The sequence below is a fragment of the Pezoporus wallicus genome, unplaced genomic scaffold (assembly GCF_028554395.1).
Source record: "Pezoporus wallicus isolate ANWC-B61680 ecotype Strahan unplaced genomic scaffold, APGP_CSIRO_Pwel_v1 contig_7545, whole genome shotgun sequence".
NCBI lineage: Eukaryota > Metazoa > Chordata > Aves > Psittaciformes > Psittacidae > Pezoporus > Pezoporus wallicus.
Genome location: NW_026642398.1, coordinates 458,008 through 480,946, shown reverse-complemented (window position 1 = coordinate 480,946; position 22,939 = coordinate 458,008). Strand labels below are relative to the sequence as shown.

The 22,939-nt window shown below is 42.6% G+C and overlaps 1 protein-coding gene across 6 annotated transcripts in view; it reads right to left on the bottom strand.

Annotated features, from left to right (window-relative positions):
* TSNARE1 (t-SNARE domain containing 1) overlaps positions 1-22,939 on the bottom strand; it is a 447,504-nt gene that overhangs the window by 161,273 nt on the left and 263,292 nt on the right. For 4 of the 6 annotated variants that reach the window (XM_057429820.1, XM_057429825.1, XM_057429826.1 and 1 more), the window contains one exon: positions 19,950-20,032. In XM_057429820.1, the coding sequence (XP_057285803.1) occupies positions 19,950-20,032 (83 nt within the window). Of the gene's footprint in view, positions 1-6,803; positions 7,112-18,020; positions 18,415-19,949; positions 20,033-22,939 lie in introns of those variants that run through there. The other 2 variants (XM_057429822.1, XM_057429823.1) reach the window with 2 other exon arrangements.

The window sequence follows — 22,939 nt, the reverse complement described above, 5'->3', positions numbered from 1 at the left end:
CAGCTACTCCGGTTGTTTCCTGCTCTACCGCTGACATATCCCTCCCCATCTTTCACCTTGCTATCGTTAGGTTCAACCATGTAAGAGGTTGGTGATCTCAAGGAAGCTGCGGCTACCTCGGCTCCCAGCGGGATGAATGCAGCCTCAATCAGAACTGATGCTTCAAGGGTTTTCTTGTTCCTCCTCTCCTTCCATGTAGACATAAGAGAGGAAGTGAAGTGATTGCAGCATATATTTGAAAACCCTTATCTACGATGTCCAGGTGACAATAAGTCCATTATAGGAAATAAGGAACCCAAAGGGAAAGGAGATTGACTAGATTATTAAAACAATAGCTGAGAAGAGAGAGGATCAGAGAGAACAGTCAAACATATGTCTTCCCTTCCTTATGGAGTGAAGTCCTTCCTTTACTGCTCTCCAAAGGCAGATCTGAAATGCTCCTTTTTTTTTTGCCACCTGGAATCATTATAAGGAAAGGCTGATGCCTCCTTACCACATCTTTAGGCATTGGAACTGTATTTAGAAGACAGGGCAGGAAAACCCCAGTCATGAGGCAACGTTTTGCTCTACAAGTATATGCTTGTTTCTCACTGAAAACCCATCTGTGGATGGCTGCACAGTGGCCAACATTTTATCCTCTTCTGCAAACAAAGCATGTACTCCCAAATTTTATGATGTGTTTGAGAACAGTCATTCAACAACCTCTTCCTATTGTTCGATCCTAATGAGCTTTGGATGCTAAAACGCGAGGGAGGCTCGAGTAAAGCAATAAAGCAGTACTCATGTTGAATGTCACTGAAAGCAATGCTGCTGAAGAAGACTGGGGAGGCATGCTGCAGTAGTAATCTAATTCATGGGTGTAGATGACAATGGTTATTGATGCAGCAGGCTGCTGTACAACACTGAATGCTACTGCCAGCAGACACTGCAGGCATTTCACTACAGCTTTGCTCTGCAAGGCAACAGTTTGGGGGATGAGAAAACAGAAGCATCCCTCACCTGGTCCAGAAGCAGCATTGCCAGTGGGGGACATATTCTGATGTCTTTAAACCAGATTACCTCTGGCCTAATTCCATGATAATTCTCCAGATTCATGATGACAATAACACCGAGAGCAGAATCTGACTTTTCACTGCATGCTGGAAAGTACTCCATGTAATCAAAGAGAAATGTAAATTAAACCAAACGGAGGCCCTGATCTGCTCAACTTTGCCCCTCACCTTACTCCGCTGCTTTGTATTGCTCTGTGGTTTCATTTCCTACTGCACAGCTCAATCTGCTGCCCAGTCTTGAGCATGCCACTCTCATTTCCAAATCCTTGGACTTTCAGCTCTTATTTCATTGCATGCTGCTGAGCCTCTGCTACGTTTAACACTCTCTAAGCGCAATACCCAGGATTTAATGTCCTCCCTGCCAACACAATTTGGCGTTATGCAAGCAGTACCTATATTGAGCATTCTTTTCCTCTCTAAAATGAATTTCGAGGTAGATACAGAAATATGTCATCCCTTCTATCCTCTGTCCTCTTGAAACCTGTGAATCCTACTTGCCATTTATAAGGGCTTACAGGCAATTAACGAGTATCACCATTATGATCATAGAGTGGAAAAGATCTGTTTCTGTGTATTATTAGTCCCCATATCAGAACCTAAGGGTCCAGGTAGTGTTTTGGCCACCTTTTCATGCTGATTCTATCATATCTTTTAGCACAGAAAAAAAAGCCTTACCTTATCAAATTAAGAATTCCTTCAAGGCCAAGAAATAGTAAGATCACGAGTAAACCAACTATGCAATACCTTACTGACAACAATGCAACTAATTCAGAACCTGTGGGTTAAAAATCATAGAATGATTTGGGTTGGAAAGGACCTTAAGATCACCCAGTTCCAACCCCCTGCTGTGGGCAGGGACACCTCACACTAGACCATGGCACCCAAGGCTCTCTCCAGTCTGGCCTTGAACACTGCCAGGGATGGAGCATTCACAACTTCCCTGGGCAACCCATTCCAGTGCCTCACCACCCTAACAGTAAAGAACTTCTTCCTTATCTCCAACCTGAACTTCCCTTCTTTCAGTTTGAACCCACCACCCCTTCTCCTATCACTACAGTCCCTGATGAAGAGCCATTCTCCATCATCCTTTCAGCCCCCAAATGTCCCTTCTGTTTATATTTATATCCCCAAAATCAAAGCAGGGAAAAAGAAAATGCATCCAATCAAACAAGACTCCAAAAAGCACAGAAAGTTAATCTCTGATTTGACCATAAGGAAAAAAAAATCCCTAGCTATCTTGGGGCACCTAGCACAAGTGCCAGAGTGAACTGCACTGATGTATTTGCACCCCTGTGAACACTGAACTCAGGTTTCTTAAAGGGCATTCCAAGCACTAATGAAGTTTATGCATGACTAAGGGAATTTTTACCTTATTAGAGACCCTTAAGTTGTCAGGGAGCTGCAAGAGCAAGCTGCTCCGCTGGGGAGGGCAAGCTAGCAGAGAGGGTGACAGCAAGGTGAGCTGGGGCAGTGCTCTCTCCAACAAGGGCTCCATCCCACAGCAGCCAAGCAAGAGCACAGCAGGTTTAAAACAGTGATCAGGGATAGCTAAGGGCTGGGTGACCTCTGAGCACATCTACAGAAATAAGGCAGATCCAAGGCAAAGCCATTGAGTAGGGTCAGGTTCAGCACTGTGAGCAGGCAGAGCAGACCTATAGCATAGCTCAGGCAGGGACCAAGAGCAAGTGACTGAGAAAGGCTTAGGCTGAGGAAGTTGGGGCTGTTCAGCCTGGAGAAGGCTATGTGGAGACCTCATAGCAGCCTTCCAGTATCTGAAGGGGGCCTGTAGGGATGCTGGGGAGGGACTCTTCATTAGGGACTGCAGTGACAGGACAAGGGGTAACGGGTTAAAACTGAAACAGGGGAAGTTTAGATTGGATATAAGGAGGAAATTCTTTACTGTAAGGGTGGTGAGGCACTGGAATGGGTTGCCCAGGGAAGCTGTGAATGCTCCATCCCTGGCAGTGTTCGAGGCTGGGCTGGACGTGGCCTTGGGTGATATGATTTAGTGTGAGGTTTCCCTGCCCATGGCAGAGGGGGTGGAACTTGATGATCTTAAGGTCCTTTCCAACCCTAACTATTCTATGATTCTATCTCCCAAGCAAGGAGGTGCTGCTCTGATGGAGCACTCTTTCTTACAGCATTGCTATCCAAGGATGCAGAGCAATGTGTGTCAGAGATGGCCTAAATCATGGTCAGCCAAATCACTAGGGCAAGAGGAAGACAGGCATAGATGTGGTGCACTCAGACCCCTGCACAAACTCTGGCACAAAGCAGCTACTTTTATACACATAACTCACAGATGAATGAGGCATAGGCACAAATGCTGTCTCTTCATCATCCATGCAACCTTCTTAATGCAGAACTGTCCTTCTTTCCTAAAGAATGACTGAGGTCCAAAGCACCACATTCCAGCAACCATTCCTAATGGACAGTTTGGATGCTGTCACCTTCTTTCTGCATGGAAAATGTCCCTGCTCATTGGACTGGATTACCTTTAAAGGTCTCTTCCAACACAAACTATTCTATGATTCTATGACTCTATAATTTAACCATGAGGACATGGCCAGGCCTTGATCTACAGGACAGCCCCTGGCCTTGTTTAATTCAGCAGTACAGATGCATTCCCTCCTGAAATCTGCTAGCACATTAATTTTACCTCTTCCTATAAATTCTCCTTATTTCTAGCCCTGATGCTAATCAAACATAACAAACTCAGAAAACCAACAGCTTGTTCAAGTGAAATGTGATGATTCTGTTACTCTTGAAGGACATCAAAATGTCAATCCAGCTCCCACACACCTCACCTTCAATGACTGTGTGGCTCATCTTATGTCATCCAAAGGACTAGTGAGGACACACACTATCATACTGACTCCTCTTTTATGGAGAATAAATGGACGTTGCCAGCCAAGTCCTGAAAGCCAGGCAGAAAGTATTTGGATCAAGTGAAGTGATTTATGCAATTGTACCCAACAGCCACTCTAACTGAAGCTGACATCAGATTCTGAGTGTCATCACCTCTGTCACATGAAATCAGTGATTTCGGCCCCTAAAGAAGGTGTCTAACAGGAACACACTTCTTTTCTGAAGGGAGGATGAGAATGAAAATCAAAGAAGGATTCACGGCTGCAATGATTTCTGATCAGATGATGATGGTTTGTGATACAATAGGAACATGTCCTGTTTACATTGCACCTCACAGCGTGATCTGACAGGCAGCCGCAAAAGCAATTATACAAATAGCATTCCCGAAATACGTTCCACTAGATACCATTACAGATATCTGGTGCTGGAGAGCCTAAAATCTCCCCAGAAAGTGTTTCAATATCCTTATCATTAGACAGCTTTTCTTAATAACGACCCTGATTCTTTCCTGCTGTGGTCTAAGTCCATTACTTCTGGTTCTTCTCATCTGTAATAAATAAAAGAGCAATGATGATTCCTTTCTTGTTTGCAGCAGACTTTTAGGTACCAGGAGACAGTTATCTTCATCTCCATCTTTTACCTTGTAGCTTAACCATCTCTTTTTGTTGGCTCCCCTCTGCAGTAAAGCCTGCCAGCTCTCAGACCACTCCTGCTGCTTTCCTGTAAGCTCTCAGTAACTGGCCCTTGTGTCAAACCGAGTGCCCAACACCATACAGCAGATTAAACAGTCCTGGACTAATGTGATGAGGACCCACACTAAAGACACATTAAAGAATGGGTTTTAAGGAATCTAAACAATATGGTCTCAACCCAGGCACCACCTGTCACTGGAGTAAGAACTCAGATTCCATAATGTGGCAGGATTAACCACCCTGCAATGGGATCCATCCAACTAAGTGTGGCTCATAATGCAGCTACCTGAACACAACCGCCTGCATAAGAAATGCCCTGCAGTATCTGACACATCCTCATAGACATGAGCAGCTCTTGTGAGACCCCACTTGCAGCACTGTGTGCAGTCCTGGTGTCCTCGACATAAGAAGGACATGGAGCTGTTGGAACAAGTCCAGAGGAGGCCACGAGGATGATCAGGGGCTGGAGCACCTCCTGTATGGAGACAGGCTGAGAACATTGGGGCTGCTCAGCCTGGAGAAGAGAAGCTGCGTGGAGACCTGAGAGCAGCTTCCAGTGTCTGTGGAAGTGGTAAATGCTCTGTCCCTGGCAGTGTTCAAGGCCAGGTTGGACAGAGCCTTGGGCAACATGGTCTAGTGTGAGGTGTCCCTGCCTGTGGCATGGGGTTGGAACTGGATCACCTTAAGCTCCTTTCCAACCCAAACCATTCTATGATTCTATTTGGAACAAGAAGCGAGCAGAGGTGGGTTTTTTTATGTCCATGGATGCATGTCCACCAATATTACCGAATAAGAGATGGAAGAAAAGAGAAACCTGAGCCTTTGAACCTGAAATTAGAGTAACTACAAGGAACTTTATGGTCCTACACTTCTGCCTACTTGAAGATTTCTAAACTCCTTCTATGAAACATTTGTATTGAGACTTATCCTACTGAACTTCAGATGTCTAATTTAGGACCTCAATATAGGAAACCAGATGTTCTATGCTCCCTCCAAAAACATAAAGGAAACAGGCACCTCTAGACAATGGTTAAGCCCACATAACATCAATGCCTTGGACAAAATGCCTTGGAAACATGGGGCTTAAAAATAAAGGCAGGAGGGTCCCATTTCGTCTGTGGTTTCTGAGTCTTGAGGACGCATACACTGCATGCTTTCAAAGTAAAAAGGAAAGAGGAAGGCAGCAAGGTATATTCAGTTATATGAATACATGGTATTCATATTCCTTTAAGGTCAAAGAAATTGGAACTTGAAGCAGAATGTGATTACGGCATTTTTTATTGCATTGGTGGTAGCTGAAATCAGTTGTTACTACATACTTATACTCCTACATATTAAATAATATACCCTTTATCTTTTAAAGACACCACTGGGAAGACAAACAGGGAAAGCCTGGAGACTATGAGCAGAATTTAAGATTCCTCTGCTTGGGAAAAAAACAACTTACCTGAATGTTCATGAATTTCCCCCAGTAGTATTAAATCAGCACATTTGACCTCTATAGTGGATAAAGCTCTATTCTACTTCCATTCATGGCAACGAGAAGCATGCCTTTGACATCTGTGAGAGCCTGAAATTACAGATGATTTCCTTTCCTTTAAACTCTTAAGGAAGAAAGAAAGTTTCAGGAAAAGAATAATATCCACTGGGACAGGCTCTAAAGAGGAGAGATAAATACAAGCAGAGTTTAGTTTAGTTTTTATATGTTTCAGATCTATGTAAGAAAAATGCCTTTGCCGGTAAAAAGACCTGATGCAAGAATTGTTTCTCATAAATGGGGAGCACTGCTGTCTATAAAAAAAGAACAATATATTGTTGCTCACCAGGGAAACAAAAAAGCAAGCTATGAAGAATATACACAAGACGAACCCACTAAAATGGAGCTACTGCAGCATTTATTGTGACACAAAAACCATCACCGATTTTTGACCCACTGTATAAATTGTTTCAGTAGTGAAATTGTGCTTTGTGAGGAGGACCTGGTTCCTTTACATGTTTTCTAGTCTTCTAAGATCATTCCACTGAAGACCTTAATCCCAGTCTGTTCCACAGCCTCCCCAGCACCTCTCCAAGACAGCAGTAGTGAAGCCTTGCATTGAAACTGTCTCCCCGCACAAGGGACACGAACCCATCAGCCTCCTCAATGACTGTTCAATGGACACAGCTCGTGGCATTATTTGCTGGCCTCCTCTGTTCCACTGAGTCCTTCAGGATGAGCTTCTACTGGACCAAGGAGAGCTCTGATTGGTACTAGGAGAATGTGAGAGGGCTCAACTGGAGGTGGGCATCAAGCACTTGCTTGTCAAACTTGGAGACATCATACTTGGGGTGTTGGGTAATTTGGTATGACCACCTCTCAAAGACTGAGTAGGAAGAGAGGAGGAAGACAAAAGTGGTCTGTAGCACCCCTAGCTCCTAACACTTCTATCTCAGCTGTCCCAGACAACACAGTTGTCTTCAAAGGGACTCATCTGCAACAAGGCACAGTCTTCTCTTTCCCTGTGATGGGGGATCCCAGTATCAGAACATCAATTCTCTATATTGTATGAACATAACAAGAAGCCCCCAGTAGCAGAGCACTCAAGGAGCAGTGCTTTCCTTGTACTTATGAACTTAGGAAAAGCATCTGGGAGCTCTGTTTCTCCTTAACTGTTTTGTGGATACAAATGTCTCCATGTTTTATACGATGCAGTAATGGGCTTGCTTTGCCATTGGAATACCTACGTCAAGAGAGTTTGATAATGGATTTCCACAAGAGCCTAGAAATAATGTAATGAAATACATGTGGTATCCTGATGCTGACAGGAGATTACTTAGATACACTACACAGGCATACAGAGAAAGATAAGCTGGTACTGATCTTAATTACTGATGGCCTCCACAGGTGATAAGACAAGCATAACAACTGATAGTAATACATAGCAGAAAAAGGTGTAAAAGGTGCAAAAACCTTAATGCCAGAAAACTGCACATATTTACAATACCTGAGGATCAACCTGAAAGGTTAAAACCAGTCCAAGGTTTTCTATTTACACCAAAACAATTCAAGTAGAAACCAAAAGACCCATCTTGCTGAAAGCCTAAGCAGAACCAGACAAAGTATGCTTTCCAGATTTAGCTTTTCATATGTTCCTAAGGAATCCAAAACCTAACAATCGAAGATTTCATTTGGATGAATGTCTAAAAGAAGCTTCTCCCTCTTTACCAGGAATCATAATAAGACTCCTCGAGTACAACCTCAGCCTCCTACATTTTTATAGCTGAATTGCACTGAGACTACTGGTGGACTTTTCATTACATCACTGTTGTAATGTAGGAGCTAAGCTTATTGAACTTGTTGGCTAGTGATTTGTCTATCAAGAAATAAAACCCCCACTAATGGTAAAGAAACTATTGGGGGGTGGTGGTGTGGTGTGCTACTAAGACAGAACTGGTTTACTTGGCAGACCTGCCTGGATTTAAGGCAGCCCAACAGCATTTGAGTAATACAATGGACAGGGCTGCTTCCAAAAAATAAGGTATTTTGTCCATGAAATAATTTTGTCTTGTAGCAAACAGAAGTAACTCTCACAAAAGCACTAGGACTTAATGAGTATGTAGTACCTATGTCTCATTTGGCCATGTACCCTTCTAGTTCTTCATAGCCTGAATCGATGGACCCGATGTACATTCCTCTCTTGGTCTGAACATAGTGCAAAAGAGGAAACAGCTGCACCCAACCTCATTAAATATTAATTTCCTACAAAAATATAAGAGCAAGACCCAGTTGAATGTTCTCCAATTTATGCTGTTTCAACAGACTAAAAAGATTTGGATCTCTCTGTAGTTGCCGGTCTCTTTGTTGACCATAGGGTCCACAGAGAGTCTAGAGCTCAAACCTTGTTCTTCTGTTAGATAACCAAAATCTGTCTCTGTGTCAGGTAATTTGTGCCAAAATACTTGTTTTATGTTAGAGAAGATTACAAGTACATCTAAATCAGTGATTTTTAGCTTAAGTTAGGACTCAGCTCTTATGTTTAAAAAAAAGAGATAATAATAAGATTTTAAGTTTATCTCACTAGTAAGTTATGTTTGTTGGATTATGATCAATAGCCAAGAGGTAAAATCAGCTCTCCTGATGCTTCCTAAGTTGTCAAGCATAATGAAAAAAATGTTTTGCTTGATATTAGTGTCTAATAAAAAAGATGATGAATAACACTTAGCATGAATCTCTTTTCAAAGTTCTGTAACAATATCAGTATATAACTATGTATTGGGTGTCCAGTGGGGTTCCGTTGACAGGAATCAGCTGCCCCATGCCAGACACAACCAGTTCCATCCCATTTATCCTAATCCTGACAGTTCAGCCAATTTTCCACCCCTGTTTTCTCCCACTTATCAAGTCCATATCTCACCAGGTCAGCTATATGTATCCCCACCTGATGTGCTACATCCACACACATACTTTGATGTCTAAGCTCTTGTTATAATAATGGTAGAACCACTTGGTTCCCATCATACAGGCTAGGAATTGAATCAGGTAACTGTAAAGTACAGATTTACTGGAAGGTCAGCTGAATCTTTTTCCAGTTGCCCATACATAAGCATCCAGCATCGTTTGAGATGAATACCAGCTGTCAGCTCAGGAGGCCATGGGGTTCCTGTAGTTCCTATCTCATACCTGTCAGCCTTACATGGCTGTTTGGGATTTCCAAGTGCATCTCAAATGGCACTAGATGCCTGTGTTGGGCAACTGAATTGTACTTCCATCTGCATCAAATACAATGGGAATTCTGACACTCAGATATAGGTACCTACAGAGCAGACTAAGTCAAGTGCCTTCAATTCAATTTAACCCCCAACCAGATTACTCTTTCAGCTGTTCAGGGAAGCACTGATACATGTCATGTTGTTGTGGATCAGGTGTAGATGCTGAAAACACATTACCCAAGGGCTACATCCATTCAATTTGTGCCTTCTGATCTGAAAAGCCAGCGAGAGCTATGCTTAGTCACCATATTCCATGTGAGGAAATAAGGAGGAAGCCTATCACTCCCAAAATATCGCAGGTATGCACACATGCATCAGCCCAGTAGGGAATATAGGGATGACTGAATACTGGCAAAGACAGGATTGAGCTGCCCACCCTGAACCCTTAGCAGTGTGTGATGTGGAACAAACTAGAGACATCAGAGCTTACCATGTAAGAACAAGCTATGGCCTAGCAGCAGCACTTCTTTTCCTAGGAAACTTCTAAATAAGGACAATCCTCATGTGAGAGGAATGTAAAGAATGTTTCTCTGACGACCAGGAAGTCAAGTCTTTCTCACCACCTTTGCCTAAGGAAACCCTTTATCCTCACAAAGAAAGATACGCAATTACTCCTTCAAAGCAAAATAAAATCCCTTTTTGTCCCTCTCTCCAATTCTAATTCTTCATTTCCAAACGTGTTCAAGAGCTTTGCATGTTGCTGAAGTCAGATTTAGCGAGACTGTAATTCACTCTCTTTTCTCCTCCTGAACATAAGTTGAACTTAACAGTTCCTGTTCTCCATTTCTGATGGTGCCAGGCTGTGACCTGACAGCTGTACTACAAGTGTGTCCTATCAGGCCTGTGATTTCTTTCAGGGATACGGAGGAATCCTTTGATTAAAGTTCTTCCATGTTTTGTCAAAATGGAGATAAAAGCAACTTCCTTTTCTGTAACTTCTTTCTCCTTCCACATAATTTTCCCTTCATGATCAGTACAGCTATTAAAACATGACAGCAGAAAACACATTTACTTTCTCAGCTACTTCTGAGATCTGAGATTTGAGATTCCCCAGCATCTCTGTAATATTTAAACACATCTGACAGAGGTCACTTGTGATTTTGGGAGGAACAACAGACTTCCATAGTGGAAAATAGGAACACGGCAGGATTCCCTACTCAGCACAGGAGGATACTAAAGATTTACTTTTAGGAAAAGAAATCAAACCCTATCCACCTAGCAGTTGCTTTTTTGAAGGTTCTTGTCTATCGCAATGAAGTCAAGATGTTCACCTCAAAGTCACTATTCATCACAGACTAAGGTAGCCAAGAGAAGCAGGATGAACTGTCTCCCAGAGGTGAAGCAAAGGCTTAGCTTGTCTTGGACTAGCTGGCTGAATTTTAAGTACCAAGGCAGATGAAATGACTCTATGCTAACTACAGGTCCCTACACTATACCCTTGAAAAAGATGGGCTGATAAACTGATGCTCATGAGAATCAAGTAAAGATCAAGGTACAGAAATCAGAATATAAATCCTCATACTAGAACTCGACTATTAGTTTCTGTGTGCCTTTCAAAAGCAATGTGGCATCTTTACTGAGGCTAATGATCAAAATGCCTTAGGAATGGTGGCACTGTTTGGACAGTGTCCATATACCAGAAAGGCATCGCTCAGGAAGTGAACAGAAAACCACTGCTGCCTGCATGTGAAGGCTTTCAGCAGAGGTTTCCATTGTGAACACTGACCAAACTCAACTATTTTGCTACTTGATGAGATCTGACAAGCTCACAGCCCAATGTAATACTGCTTTAGGCTACACAGCTGGGACTCAGACCAGGATACTCAGTTTCTGCTCCTGGTTTTCCTTAGATCCAGGTTAGATATACATCTCCAGTGCTAATATTCCTCACAACTGGCATTCCTATCCCATTAAGAAGCAATTTTAATACTATTTCTCAGAGCTTTGACCTTTGGGCAATGCAATTGATTACTTGTACTGCCACTGGGCATAAGAATGACTCTAAGCGTGGTTTTCCACTCAGTAACCAAGGATTTCCATTCACTCCTCTGTTAAACGAGGTCATTAAGAGAAACGTAACTCACTAGTTTATGCAATTGTCAGTGAGGGAAAATTGCTTTTTAATCTCTGACCCCTCAAAGTGAAACCGCACTCTGGAAAGAGATTCTGTTAAACAAATGAAATAGAAAAGACAAAAGACAGAACATGATTTCCTTCTGCCACCTCTGAACTGTCACAGATGAGACTTGTTCAGCTTCCACGTACAAAATCCTTGCCTTTGGAATACTGAATCCAGATCATCATGTATAATGTAGCCTACATATTCCTAAATCCTGACTTTATACAGTCCCAGTGCTGCACACCACCAAGGGAAACAGTGAAGACTTCAGCCTACCCATTCACTTTCTCACCAGCCAAAGCAGCTTCATTGCTTCTCATCAGCCAAAGCAATGCCCCACCACTAAATATGCTCCCAACCTTGCCATCATATCCTTCCCTTGTCCTCCACTCTTGCCTTTACTATTTCCCCTTTGAATAAGTGAGCTCACAATAGACAATTTTAGCTTCCTTTTTTTCCTCCCAAAAGCCTACTGGGAGTGGTTTATAACAAAGGAAAGAAAGAATAAGCTACCACTCGGATGAGTCAACTCTCTCTTCTTGAAGAGATGCTCAGTTGTGATTACAAATAGCCTGAATGATTTTACCTTCACATGCAAAAGCACCCAACTAACTGCATGACAACCAAAAGTGCTAAACAAAGCCTTTCCTCAATAAATATTTGATCACAGAGATCCATTATTTACAGAAAAAGAAGATAGGTTTAAATAAATGTTACGGCTCAGACCTCACCGAGGTTAAGTTGCTGCGCTCAAGCAGCTCATTTGTCACTTGGACTGTCACTGACTTGAACACCATTTCCTATGGTAAGCAGCTGTTTTGTAAATGGGCTGCATTAAAATACAGTTAAAAAACCTTGCTCAAACAGAAGTTGCTTCAAAATAGAACACTCAAATCTGAAAACTCCCCCTGCCTTTCACAGGGAGCCAATGGAACAAGGAGAAAAGGAAGCAACCACCTACTATCCCAATCACCTACTGCTGCTGCCTATTTGTAGAGGGGGAATAAAGGGTGAAACTAATTGTTCAAAGCCCTGTCCTGGACAGCCTTGCTTGCAGGCCACAGCACACTGATAAGACAAAAGGAGCCTGAAAGCAGAGGCATGCATGCAGCAAGGAGTTCAAGACTCTCTACATCCACAGACCATGTTGGGGGGCATACCTGATAGGTGATAATGGCAAACATCCCTATGTCCAGGTGGGATGGAGTCTTGGGTGACATGGTTTAGTGTGTGGTGTCCCTGCCCATGGACAGAATAGGCACACCTTAGATGATCTTAAGGTCCTTTCCAACTCTATTCTATGACTCTGTGTGGAGGTTTTGAGCAATCTGGGCAGGCAAATCAGTGCAATCATTATAAGGGTACAGACTGTTTGAGGCAGCAGTGTTGCTGCCTGCCATACATCAACAGGGGAGGACTGAGACATTGGAATTAAGAGTGAAAATGAAAAGATATGCATTAATGGGAGAGGGAAAGAGTGGAAGGGAAAACAAGTGCTATGGGGGGAAAGATGCTTTGAGGTTGAAGAGATGAGTTTTGAGTGGGAAGCTCAGGCAGAGGTTTCTGGACTGAGCTGATGTGTGTTGCCATGGACTGAGAAACAGCAAAATAGAAAGGGACTTTGCACGTTGGTTGTTTTTTGAGAGAATCAGGCAGTTTGGGGAGGATTTCTTTTACTAACTGAAGGTCATGGCACAGAATCATGAGGGCTCTGGATGGTGGCAAAGTTTCCGTCTGCTGCTGAAGATGAGGATTAAGGCTCAGTCATGTAATTACACAGTCACTTCAGTAATGGCTTTTGCTTGGAGTCCTTACAGAGCTCCGAGTTTTTATTGCAGCTTTAATTCAGCTCCAATCACTTTCACAAGCAGAAAATGCCAGAAGAAAGAATAGCTTCATAATCCCCTGAATAAACCTTCCAAGTGTTAATTCCCCAAAGAAGCAGCAAACTCAGCCACGCTCATGGTGGTGACAGACACAGCTGAGGAAGAGCAATATGAGGTTGACTGTATAAACTGCATCTTATAGTTAGATCACAACTATAGATATAGTTATTATCATTATAGATACAGTTAGATCATCACTGCAACTCGGTCACGAATTTGCCTTATGAACAAGTAGCATCTTCTTATCCCAGGAGATTCGGTAGCTACAAAGCTGCGTTTGCACCAAGATATTCCAAACACGCCATCTCACTGTGGCTCTACAGCATGCTGGGCAGCTGCTGCAGGAGATGGCAGGGTGCAATCCCATCACATTGTGATGCTAACAGGCTGTACTCCATAGTTTTGAAACTATTAGCTTCAAACTGACTTAATGTAAGTCAAGGTCTTAGGGCATACCCATAGGGAAGAAAAGACAACCTTCATTATCACAGTATTTATAATTGGCAAGTTATTTTAGAAGCATGACCAGCAGGTTGAAGGAGGTGATTCTGCCCCTCTACTCTGCTTTTGTGAGACCCCACTTGCAGCACTGTGTGGTCCTCAACATCAGAAGGACATGGAGCTGTTGGAGCAAGTCCAGAGAAGGCCACAAGGATGATCAGGGGCTGGAGCACCTCTGTATAGAAACAGGCTGAGAAAGTTGGGGCTGTTCAGCCTGGAGAAGAGAAGCTGCGTGGAGACCTCAGAGCAGCTTCCAATGTCTGAAGGGGGCTACAAGGATGCTGGAGAGGGACTCTTCATCAGGAACTGTGGCGACAGGACAAGGGGTGATGGGTTCAAAGTGAAACAGGGGAAGTTCAGGTTGGAGATAAGGAAGAAGTTCTTTACTGTGAGGGTGCTGAGGTTCTGGCACAGGGTGCCCAGAGTAGTTGTGAATGCTCCATCCCTGGCAGTGTTCAAGGCCAGGTTGGACAGAGCCTTGGGTGCCATGGTCTAGTGTGAGGTGTCCCTGCCCATGGCAGGGGATTGGAAGTGGATGATCTTAAGGTCCTTTCCAACCCAAACCATTCTATTATTCTAGGACTCTAGCAGCATCCCTTATATTTCAAACACCTTGAGAAAGTGTTTTTTGAAACCCAAATTTTCTTTTGTTTCTAAAATACCAATGAGTTATGTGCTCAAAATTGAAGCCAGCCCTTTATTGGCAGTCCCTGGGCAATAAGATCTCTCTGCAAATACCACAGATTTGAGGCTTTTTTTTCCTTAAAGCTCCAGCCTTCGAAGTGCCTCTCTGTGTATCCCTGAAAGACAGACCCAGGGATTGCTTCTTTACAGGAAAAAAAAAACCTCATTGTTCTTAGACTAGGCAAGTGGGTCACTGAACTGTTGCTTTCCTTTGCGATGCCAGCGAATCCAAATTAGCTTGACATCCACAGAGGCTACAGGGAAGGAGAGCTACCAGCATTAATCAGAGCTACACAAGCAGCTCTTCCAAAACAAATTAGCTTCAACAGCACAGAGTCCTTCAGTCAGTGCGGCCAAGCTGAACGTAGGCCAAACTTCGTGTCAAAAAGAGTAACTGGTTTAATATGTAGCCGTGGAGCCTGTGTTTGAAGCTTTTTCTTCCTCTTAATCCACCTGCAGGAAGCTGTGAACAAACTGTGTTAAGTAAAACTGCTCATCTTGCTGCAGCCAGACCCTCTCTGGGATGCTCTGCATACCTGAGCTAATCTCAAAGGTACTCAGACCATCAGGGATCCTCATTTCCCCTATCCCTAATAAAGGGATAGGTGATAGGCATGGGATTCAGTTTGTCTTGAAATGTTTGCAGTGTAATTGCTATTGTCTGGACTTTACCTGGCTTTAAACTGAAAGAGGATAGATTTAGATCAGGTAATAGGAAGAAATACTTCACCGTGAGGCTGGTGAGACAATGGGCTGCCCAGAGAAGCTGTGGCTACCCCATCCGTGGCAGTGTTGAAGGCCAGGTTGGACAGAGCCTTGGTCTAGTGGAAGGTGTCCCTGCCCATGGAAGGGGGTTTGGAAGTGGATGAGCTTAAGGTCCCTTCCAAGCCAAACCACTCTGTGGTTCTGCAATTCTATGATTTATAGACAAAGGAGAGAACAGACATCTCCACAGAAGCAGTCAAACCTACGCCAAACATCTACTGTGAGATGATAAAGGCATGGTGGAAGAAATTCCTCCTCCTGGTTATAAAGGGAGTCCAGACACTAAACTGAGACACACGTCTCCACCAAACACACTCATACTCAATCCAATAAATCCCTATCTTCCAGAGACCAGTTTGACCTATGCTAAAATAGGTGTTTTAAGATAGATGAGATTAATCTTTCTTTTTCTAGTGGCATGGGCAGTGACATTTCAGGAGACAAATCTGGGCTATTAGGTACTAAATGACAAGGGTCCTCATTTCTGCTTTAGGTCCAAGAATCACAGAAACATAGAATCTTAGACACAACTATGTTTGAAAAGACCTTCAAGATCATCAAGTCCAACCAGTTCCCCACCACTAACCCATGTCAATGGGGGCCTTGTCTCCACGGTGTGTGAACACTTGCAGGGATGGTGACTCCAGCCCTGCCCTGGGCAGCCTGTTCCAATGCCTGAGCACCCTTTGGGGAAGGAATTGTTCCTCAGCTCCATCTAAACCTCCCCTGGTGCAGCTTGAGGCCGTTTCCTCTTGTCCTATCACTTGTTACTTGGGAGAAGAGACTGACCCCACCTCACTACAACCTCCTTTCAGGTAGCTGTAAAGAGCAATAAGGTGCCTGCTGAGCCTTCTCTTATCCAGAAGAAACAAGACCCCTACTGAAGCAAGTTTACTGCAGGAGATTGCTTCTTCTGGCTTCTCTCTGATGGACATTTTTGCCTTTCAGTCATTTTCTAAACTTGAATATTCAAGTTTAAAAATGGAAAAAACAAAGCAAAACTGTCAAGTTTCTGTGACTAAGAGGGATTTCCAATGGAAACAGACCACTGTTGCTCTACTTCTGGTGTCATTATCCAGCATTTATACTTTCATCTGCATTTTGATCCTTTGTGTTCCTGCAGATAATGCAGTGGCCCAGCTTAATTGAAACTTATAGTAAAAATAAGTTTAAGCACAAACAATTATTCTGTAATGACAGTAATTTAAAATGAGGGGAAAAAAATCTGCTAATAATTAAAAATATGAATTATTTCTTCCAAAGCTCTGACAATCCCCACTAAACCTTTTATGCCTCTGGGATGCAAGACTTTTTTTTTGCTCATGATTAATTACAAGTTCATCTATTACATCCTCTGCTCCAGCACAAATATAGCAAGTCTCTCTCACCCAATATAAATCAAGCAGTGCTGAAATCAGAACATGTACAATGATTTATAATGGGAAGGAAAAAAAATATGGAAATAAAGAGAATATGGCATAAAATAAACTTTTTCTACATCATGGATAGGCATAATGGGCATTTCTGTTTTCTACATGGTCCATAGAGTCTCTCTAATATCTTACTGCAACCAAGTCCTTAGTGAATTTACTTGATGAAGCAGGGAAGTGTTGCTGTCAGAGGGTGAAGCCTACATCTGAGACTAGAGACTACAGACTATTATGTGGCTGACAATTATGGTACCCAACATGGAGTCAGGAACTTCATGTGGCATCTAAGATCAAGATCATGATGCTAGATTGAGAACATCACTGAGCTGTCTCGTCCTACTTCTTGTAACAACAGTGCCCAACCCTTGTGCTGAATCCATCTGCACCGTGTCACATGGAGACACACGACGGTTGTGATTTGGTATCTCACCTATTTATGACCAGCAAAGAGTTGCACATACACCCCTGATGCAGCCTGCATGTGTGTATCCATTGAAAAGGGGGATGACAGAAAGAAGATAGAAGCCCATGGGGTAGGAGATGGAAGGGAACAGAAAGGAAGGAAGCAGAAGTATTTGGATAACCACCTGCTGCTCCCTTCCCAGGGCTGGCTGCAGGGAGCACTGAGCCACCCTACAGCCTTGTCCATCCTTTACTTACCACCACTAAATACCTTACTTACCATGTATTTCCCACATATGTTCTTTATTATTGTTTTACATTGAGGGGGGAAGGGTGTTATAGGGTGAGCAAAGAGTTTAGATGGGGGACATGAGAATTCACACAAAGCAATGAAACACTGCTATTAACACACACATCTCAAGATGAAGGAGCACCTTACAAAACTTAGAATGCAGCAAAGGAGCTCAGCAGGAAGATATTTACATTTGTTTAAACATTTCTATCATTTCAGGGAACCTAAATGCCTTATTCTGTACTAGTTAAAGGATGCTTTGTTATGTTAACGTACAGGTCGGGACTGGTGCTCCAAGTTGTATTGTTGAAGTGACTGCACTGCATTATATGCAAACATTATAACCAGTCACTTAATCTTCATTCCTGACAAATCCATTTATTAAGGTATAGGGGAGGCCTTAACTTGAATGTTTCAGTGATGTTGACATTTTTGATTTCTCCATTTATGCATGTTTGTCCATATACTCTTAAAAATACTACACACACCTATTTTTATAGGTATACACATAAAAACAGGAATCACACACAGATTTATATGCATATATACACATAAAAAGGAATAAATAACAAATGTCTGCATTTACAGGACAATCACACTGTACTAGAGGTCGTAGGTTACAGCCAAATACATTAATGAACTGGCAGTTTAACAAACGCAGGCAAACTACCCAGTTGGATTTAAAAGACAGCCTGTGCTTTTGATCTCTGAGCAGCACACGAGAATACAAAGGGAATATAAAGTGCATAAACCTATGGCAGCTCCCTTGAAAGCACTTCACCCACAAAGGCATCCGACTGACCATTCTTCAAATCCATCCTAGATCCTTCCAAAGCAGCCAAAGACACACATACAACCCAGAAGGACAACCACATTATCCATATGGATGCAAGTGGTACCAACACTGCTTCCTACAAAAGCCCTTGAGGGCTGTGTGATCAGGACCCTTCTTGTCACACTATGAAGACTACGTCCTTTTGGATATAAAATGAACACGTATCAAAATACGTAACAGAGGAGGCATCAAATGCTATTCGATAAACACCATCCAACAGGCCAGAGATCAAAGACACAACTTCACCTCATTTTTCTTCCTTAATTTACGTCATTTATAGGATATTAATGCCCTTAGCAGCAGTTTACTGACTAATGCTGGCTATATCTTCATCATGATCAACATATCTGAGGAATAAAGCACCTCCTAACTGGACAGGCTATTTCAGCCGCTCCTGCTTGCTGACGAAAGTAGATCCTTTACACTGTGCTGCACCCATTTTCTGCCTGACTACTCTTTGACCTTCTTAGCCAAAATTGTCATTAACTCATTTGCAGCTTTGTGATCGGTTTTATTGTCAAGTATTGAATTTATTCTAGTCTCATTTTAGACTTCACACAGTTAAAACACAACAGGTCATTTTCAAAGCAACTGCAGGATTACGTGCAGCGTGATGCGCGTTATCCTGAATGCATATGCCTTTAAAACCAAAACACAGCTGAAGACCACCCTTAGTTTCTTGCAATATTTCAGTTCTGCAAAAGTTGTTCCTATTACCGACAAGTGGCAAAGTATGTTTTACCAGAGCTGTAGATAATGTAAAATCACATTACTCCTTTTCAGTGGAGAAAAAGGCCTGTGGCTCTTACTCCTTTGGTCTGGAGGTTTTCCCCAGGCCTTCACAATTCATTGTGTCCAAAGACCAACAAGGAGGCACTATGTACTCACACAGACCTCAGTTACATTTTGTCCTAACAAGACTCCAGATACATGAAAATCACTTTGGACTTCAACAAAATGATTTATGGTTGAGGAATAAAAAAAGGAAACTAACAGCTTTTATTCTGTCAATCCAATGCAAGCAAGAACAATTTCTTCTTTGTTCGTTTCCTCCCATTCCTCTGCCCTTTCATCCCTAGGAAGTACTAACTGTAACTATCAAAGAGTTCTTTCTGGTCAAGCTATCTTCAAAAAGATTAATGTTTGGGTGGTTTTTTGAGCGTGTGAGTGTTTTATTCTTGTTCCAACAAAGAAAAATCCAACCCCAAGCCCCTACCCTCAAATTGCCTTTAAAAAGTGCTGAACACCATTCCCACAGCCATTATTCGCCAGGCACATCATGTCTTTTGACAGCTGAGTTGTTTCGGAAAAGCACTGTTGCCTGATTATAGGGAAACACTCCAATCAGAAGCACATATTCACTGAAACGATGCACTTCTTATGACAATCTTTCCAAGAACAACAGTAGCTAATTTGAGTTGAGTTTCCTACTGGGAAATGACTCTTTAATATGCACATCTCTTAATGACTACTTTAAAGCAAATTGTTGATGCTACAGTGATTTAATCATATATGTAAGAAAAAAAGTTTAGCTCTTACTTAGAGTATGCTTTATCATCTTTCCAGGTAGCACAAATCCACTGCAGCCCATGTGGCTCACGTCAGCCAAGTGTTCTCGTTATTTTAAATACTATTACTGAATGGATCCACAGGATTTTTTTTAGGCCCACTTACTTGGTGTTGACTGGCTTTTGCCAACTGTTCGTTCGCCGATTCTACATTAGAAGATGCAGTCTCAATGTTGGCTTCAATGCTATCTGCAAATTAAGATAACAGAAGATCGTTACAGGGTGGAAACCTAAAACAAAGAGTTGATACCAACAGCAATAGAGCATAAAGAGATGAGCTGGTTCTTGTTTGCAAGCTGTAGTACTACAGGGAAATAGGAATGCCACCCGCTTTGATGAACACCTAATCCATCAGTCAGAGGCTGTATGACTGGTATCTATCCATGTATCCCCAGAAGTTAGCAGCTCATGCCATTCCCACTGAAACCACTGTGAAGACTTATTGAGAATTCAAAGGAAAGCTGCTCAAGACAGGTAAATCTGCTAGATTAGAGTTAAATAAAAGAAGGGACATGGCAAACTGTATCTGAAATTATCTCATTATTAGCACCTCAATCAAGTACATGTGAGTTGCTGACTATCCCCAGGAGCCTGCACTTAAGCAAGTCATCTGAGACACCATCACACTCCGCAAAGGCCAAGTCCATAGTGTGAGATTCATCACACTCTATGTTAGCTGCCTGCTCCTGATCAGATAAGACCAATCACAACCTAAACTCCTGGATTAATTGCCAAGCTGCAAGCGAGGTCTGATCAGATGCTTCACACTAAGAGACATTGCTTGTACCTAATATTAAGGAAGAGGAATCTCAGGCCTCGACTGGCTAGGTCTGATGGTGGGGAAAGCTGAGGAAGAAACCAAAAGGAGACTGGAAAATAAAGATTATCAAGTACACATTGCAGCTGGCAGCTCTTCACTTCCATCAGGCAAGTATTAATTCTGGCTCCAGACTTCAATCATTAATCCTGACTTGCTTAGAAAGCAAGACATCTATGGCACAGAACCCGCCAATAAGGGCTTGTGTTCCCAAAAGAAATCTTAGACCACCTTGTCCCCTAAAAGATGCGCAGCCAATAATTTCTTGCCACAATGGAAGAGGACGTGAGCTTGGTCCGCTTCTGTGTGTTGTCAAGCAGATATTGCAACATGAAGCATATGAAAATGCTCAAGAGGAACAAAACCACAGATGGAAAATGGATGAAAAACTAAAAAACTAAAGTTTCGGTGCTTTCCCTAATCCTTAATAAAATTAATGGAAATTCTTCAACTGATGGCATTAGGAGTAGGATTAATACACGCCACAAAAGATTTAATTTATTGTTTCATTTTTTGAAGGAAAGAACGTTAATTAGTCTGGCCACTTTTGTAGCAGGCAAAGAAATGAGGATTTACAGATAAACTCTGGAAGAAAGTGGCTGTGGTAATGTTTTGCCATTTTAAAGTGAAACTGCATTGAAAATCCATTAAAATCATCGTGCATTTCTTATAACTCAAAAATATAACAAAAAAGAAAAACGCCACAAACCAGAAGAAACACAGAATGAAACCACTTCATCTTCACACTTTGAAACTTGTTAAAAGACTTACATAACTCCTGGGGTAGATGGATTTCCATTCCTTTTATTTTAGATAATGCATGCAGTAGTAGAATCAGAGAATGGCTTGGGTTGGAAAGGACCTTAAGATCATCCAGTTCCAATCCCCCTGCCATGAGCAAGGGCACCTCACACTAGGCCATGTCACCCAAGGCTCTGTCCAACCTGGCCTTGAACACCACCAGGGATGGAGCATTCACCACTCCTTTGGGCAACCCATTCCAGTGCCTCACCACCCTCACAGTAAAGAACTTCTTCCTTATATCTAACCTGAACTTCCCCTGTTTCAGTCAGAACTCAACACCCTTGCACCTCAACACTACAGTCCCTGATGAAGAGTCCCTCCCCAGCAACCTTGCAGCCCCTTTCAAGTATCTCCTGCATGAGAAAGAAAAAACACATGGCCAGCACTTCCATAGTTTGATACAGCATAATTTTCTTTGCTGTATCAAATGCTTCTCAAACAATTTTTATTATGCTTTTAACATCATGGACCTTGGTTGGTATCACCTCTCCCCTCATGCTTTCCTTGCATTCAGGACTCAGCAGGAAGAGATCAAAAGGCTTTTAAGGAACTCAGCCTCTACCTATGAAGAAATATCCAATTTCCTTCTGCAGAGCCTTAGAAGATCTACCTGGGGTCTACCTCAAACAGGTATGCCTGAGAAACAAGGTGTTACTTGTGAGTAAAACAAAGTAAACAGATTTCAACCTGTTACTTGATAATAGTGGTGGTCTAGGCGAGTTTACAAGGAAAACCTCATAGCACATCACCACAAGTTCTATCACTTGCAACTGGTATCAACACTTCTGTTTAAAAAGAATCATGGAATGCTTTCGGTTGGAGAAGACCTCAAAGCTCATCCAGTTCCAACGCTTGCCATGGGTAGGGACACCTTCCACTAGAGCAGCTTGCTCCAAGCCGCATCCAACCTGGCCTTGAACACTGCCAGGGATGGGGCAGCCACAGCTTCTCTGGACAACAGAGATCACAACTCCAGGGTAGGCACTCATGTCTTTCCAACCAGACAACTGAGACTGCCACACAAATCAGTAATTGCTCATTCAATGTATTTTATGAGTTAAAGCAGAGGGATGTTTTCTGGTTAGATTTGAGAAAGAGCTGAAAAGTGGCAGATCCGTGGGCTTTATGTGTTCCCATATGTCGTGGTTTAAACCCAGTCAGGTAATTCGTTCACTCACTTCCCCCCCTTTCTTGCCCTCCCCCTGCTCCTGGAGGGACAGAGAGGAGAATCAAAAAGAATGCAACTCCCAAGGGTTGAGATAAGAACAGTTTAGTAACTAAGGTATAACACAAATCACTGCTGCTACCATCAATGATAAAGGAAATAACAAAGGAAGAGAATACAACACCTCAGCACCAGCTGACCGATAACTCGCCTCCCAAACACAACCAAGCTCCGACTGATACCTCCTCCAACCCTGCAGTCTCCCAGCCCTTCCGGCTAACTCCCCATTACATCCTGGGCATGACGTGCT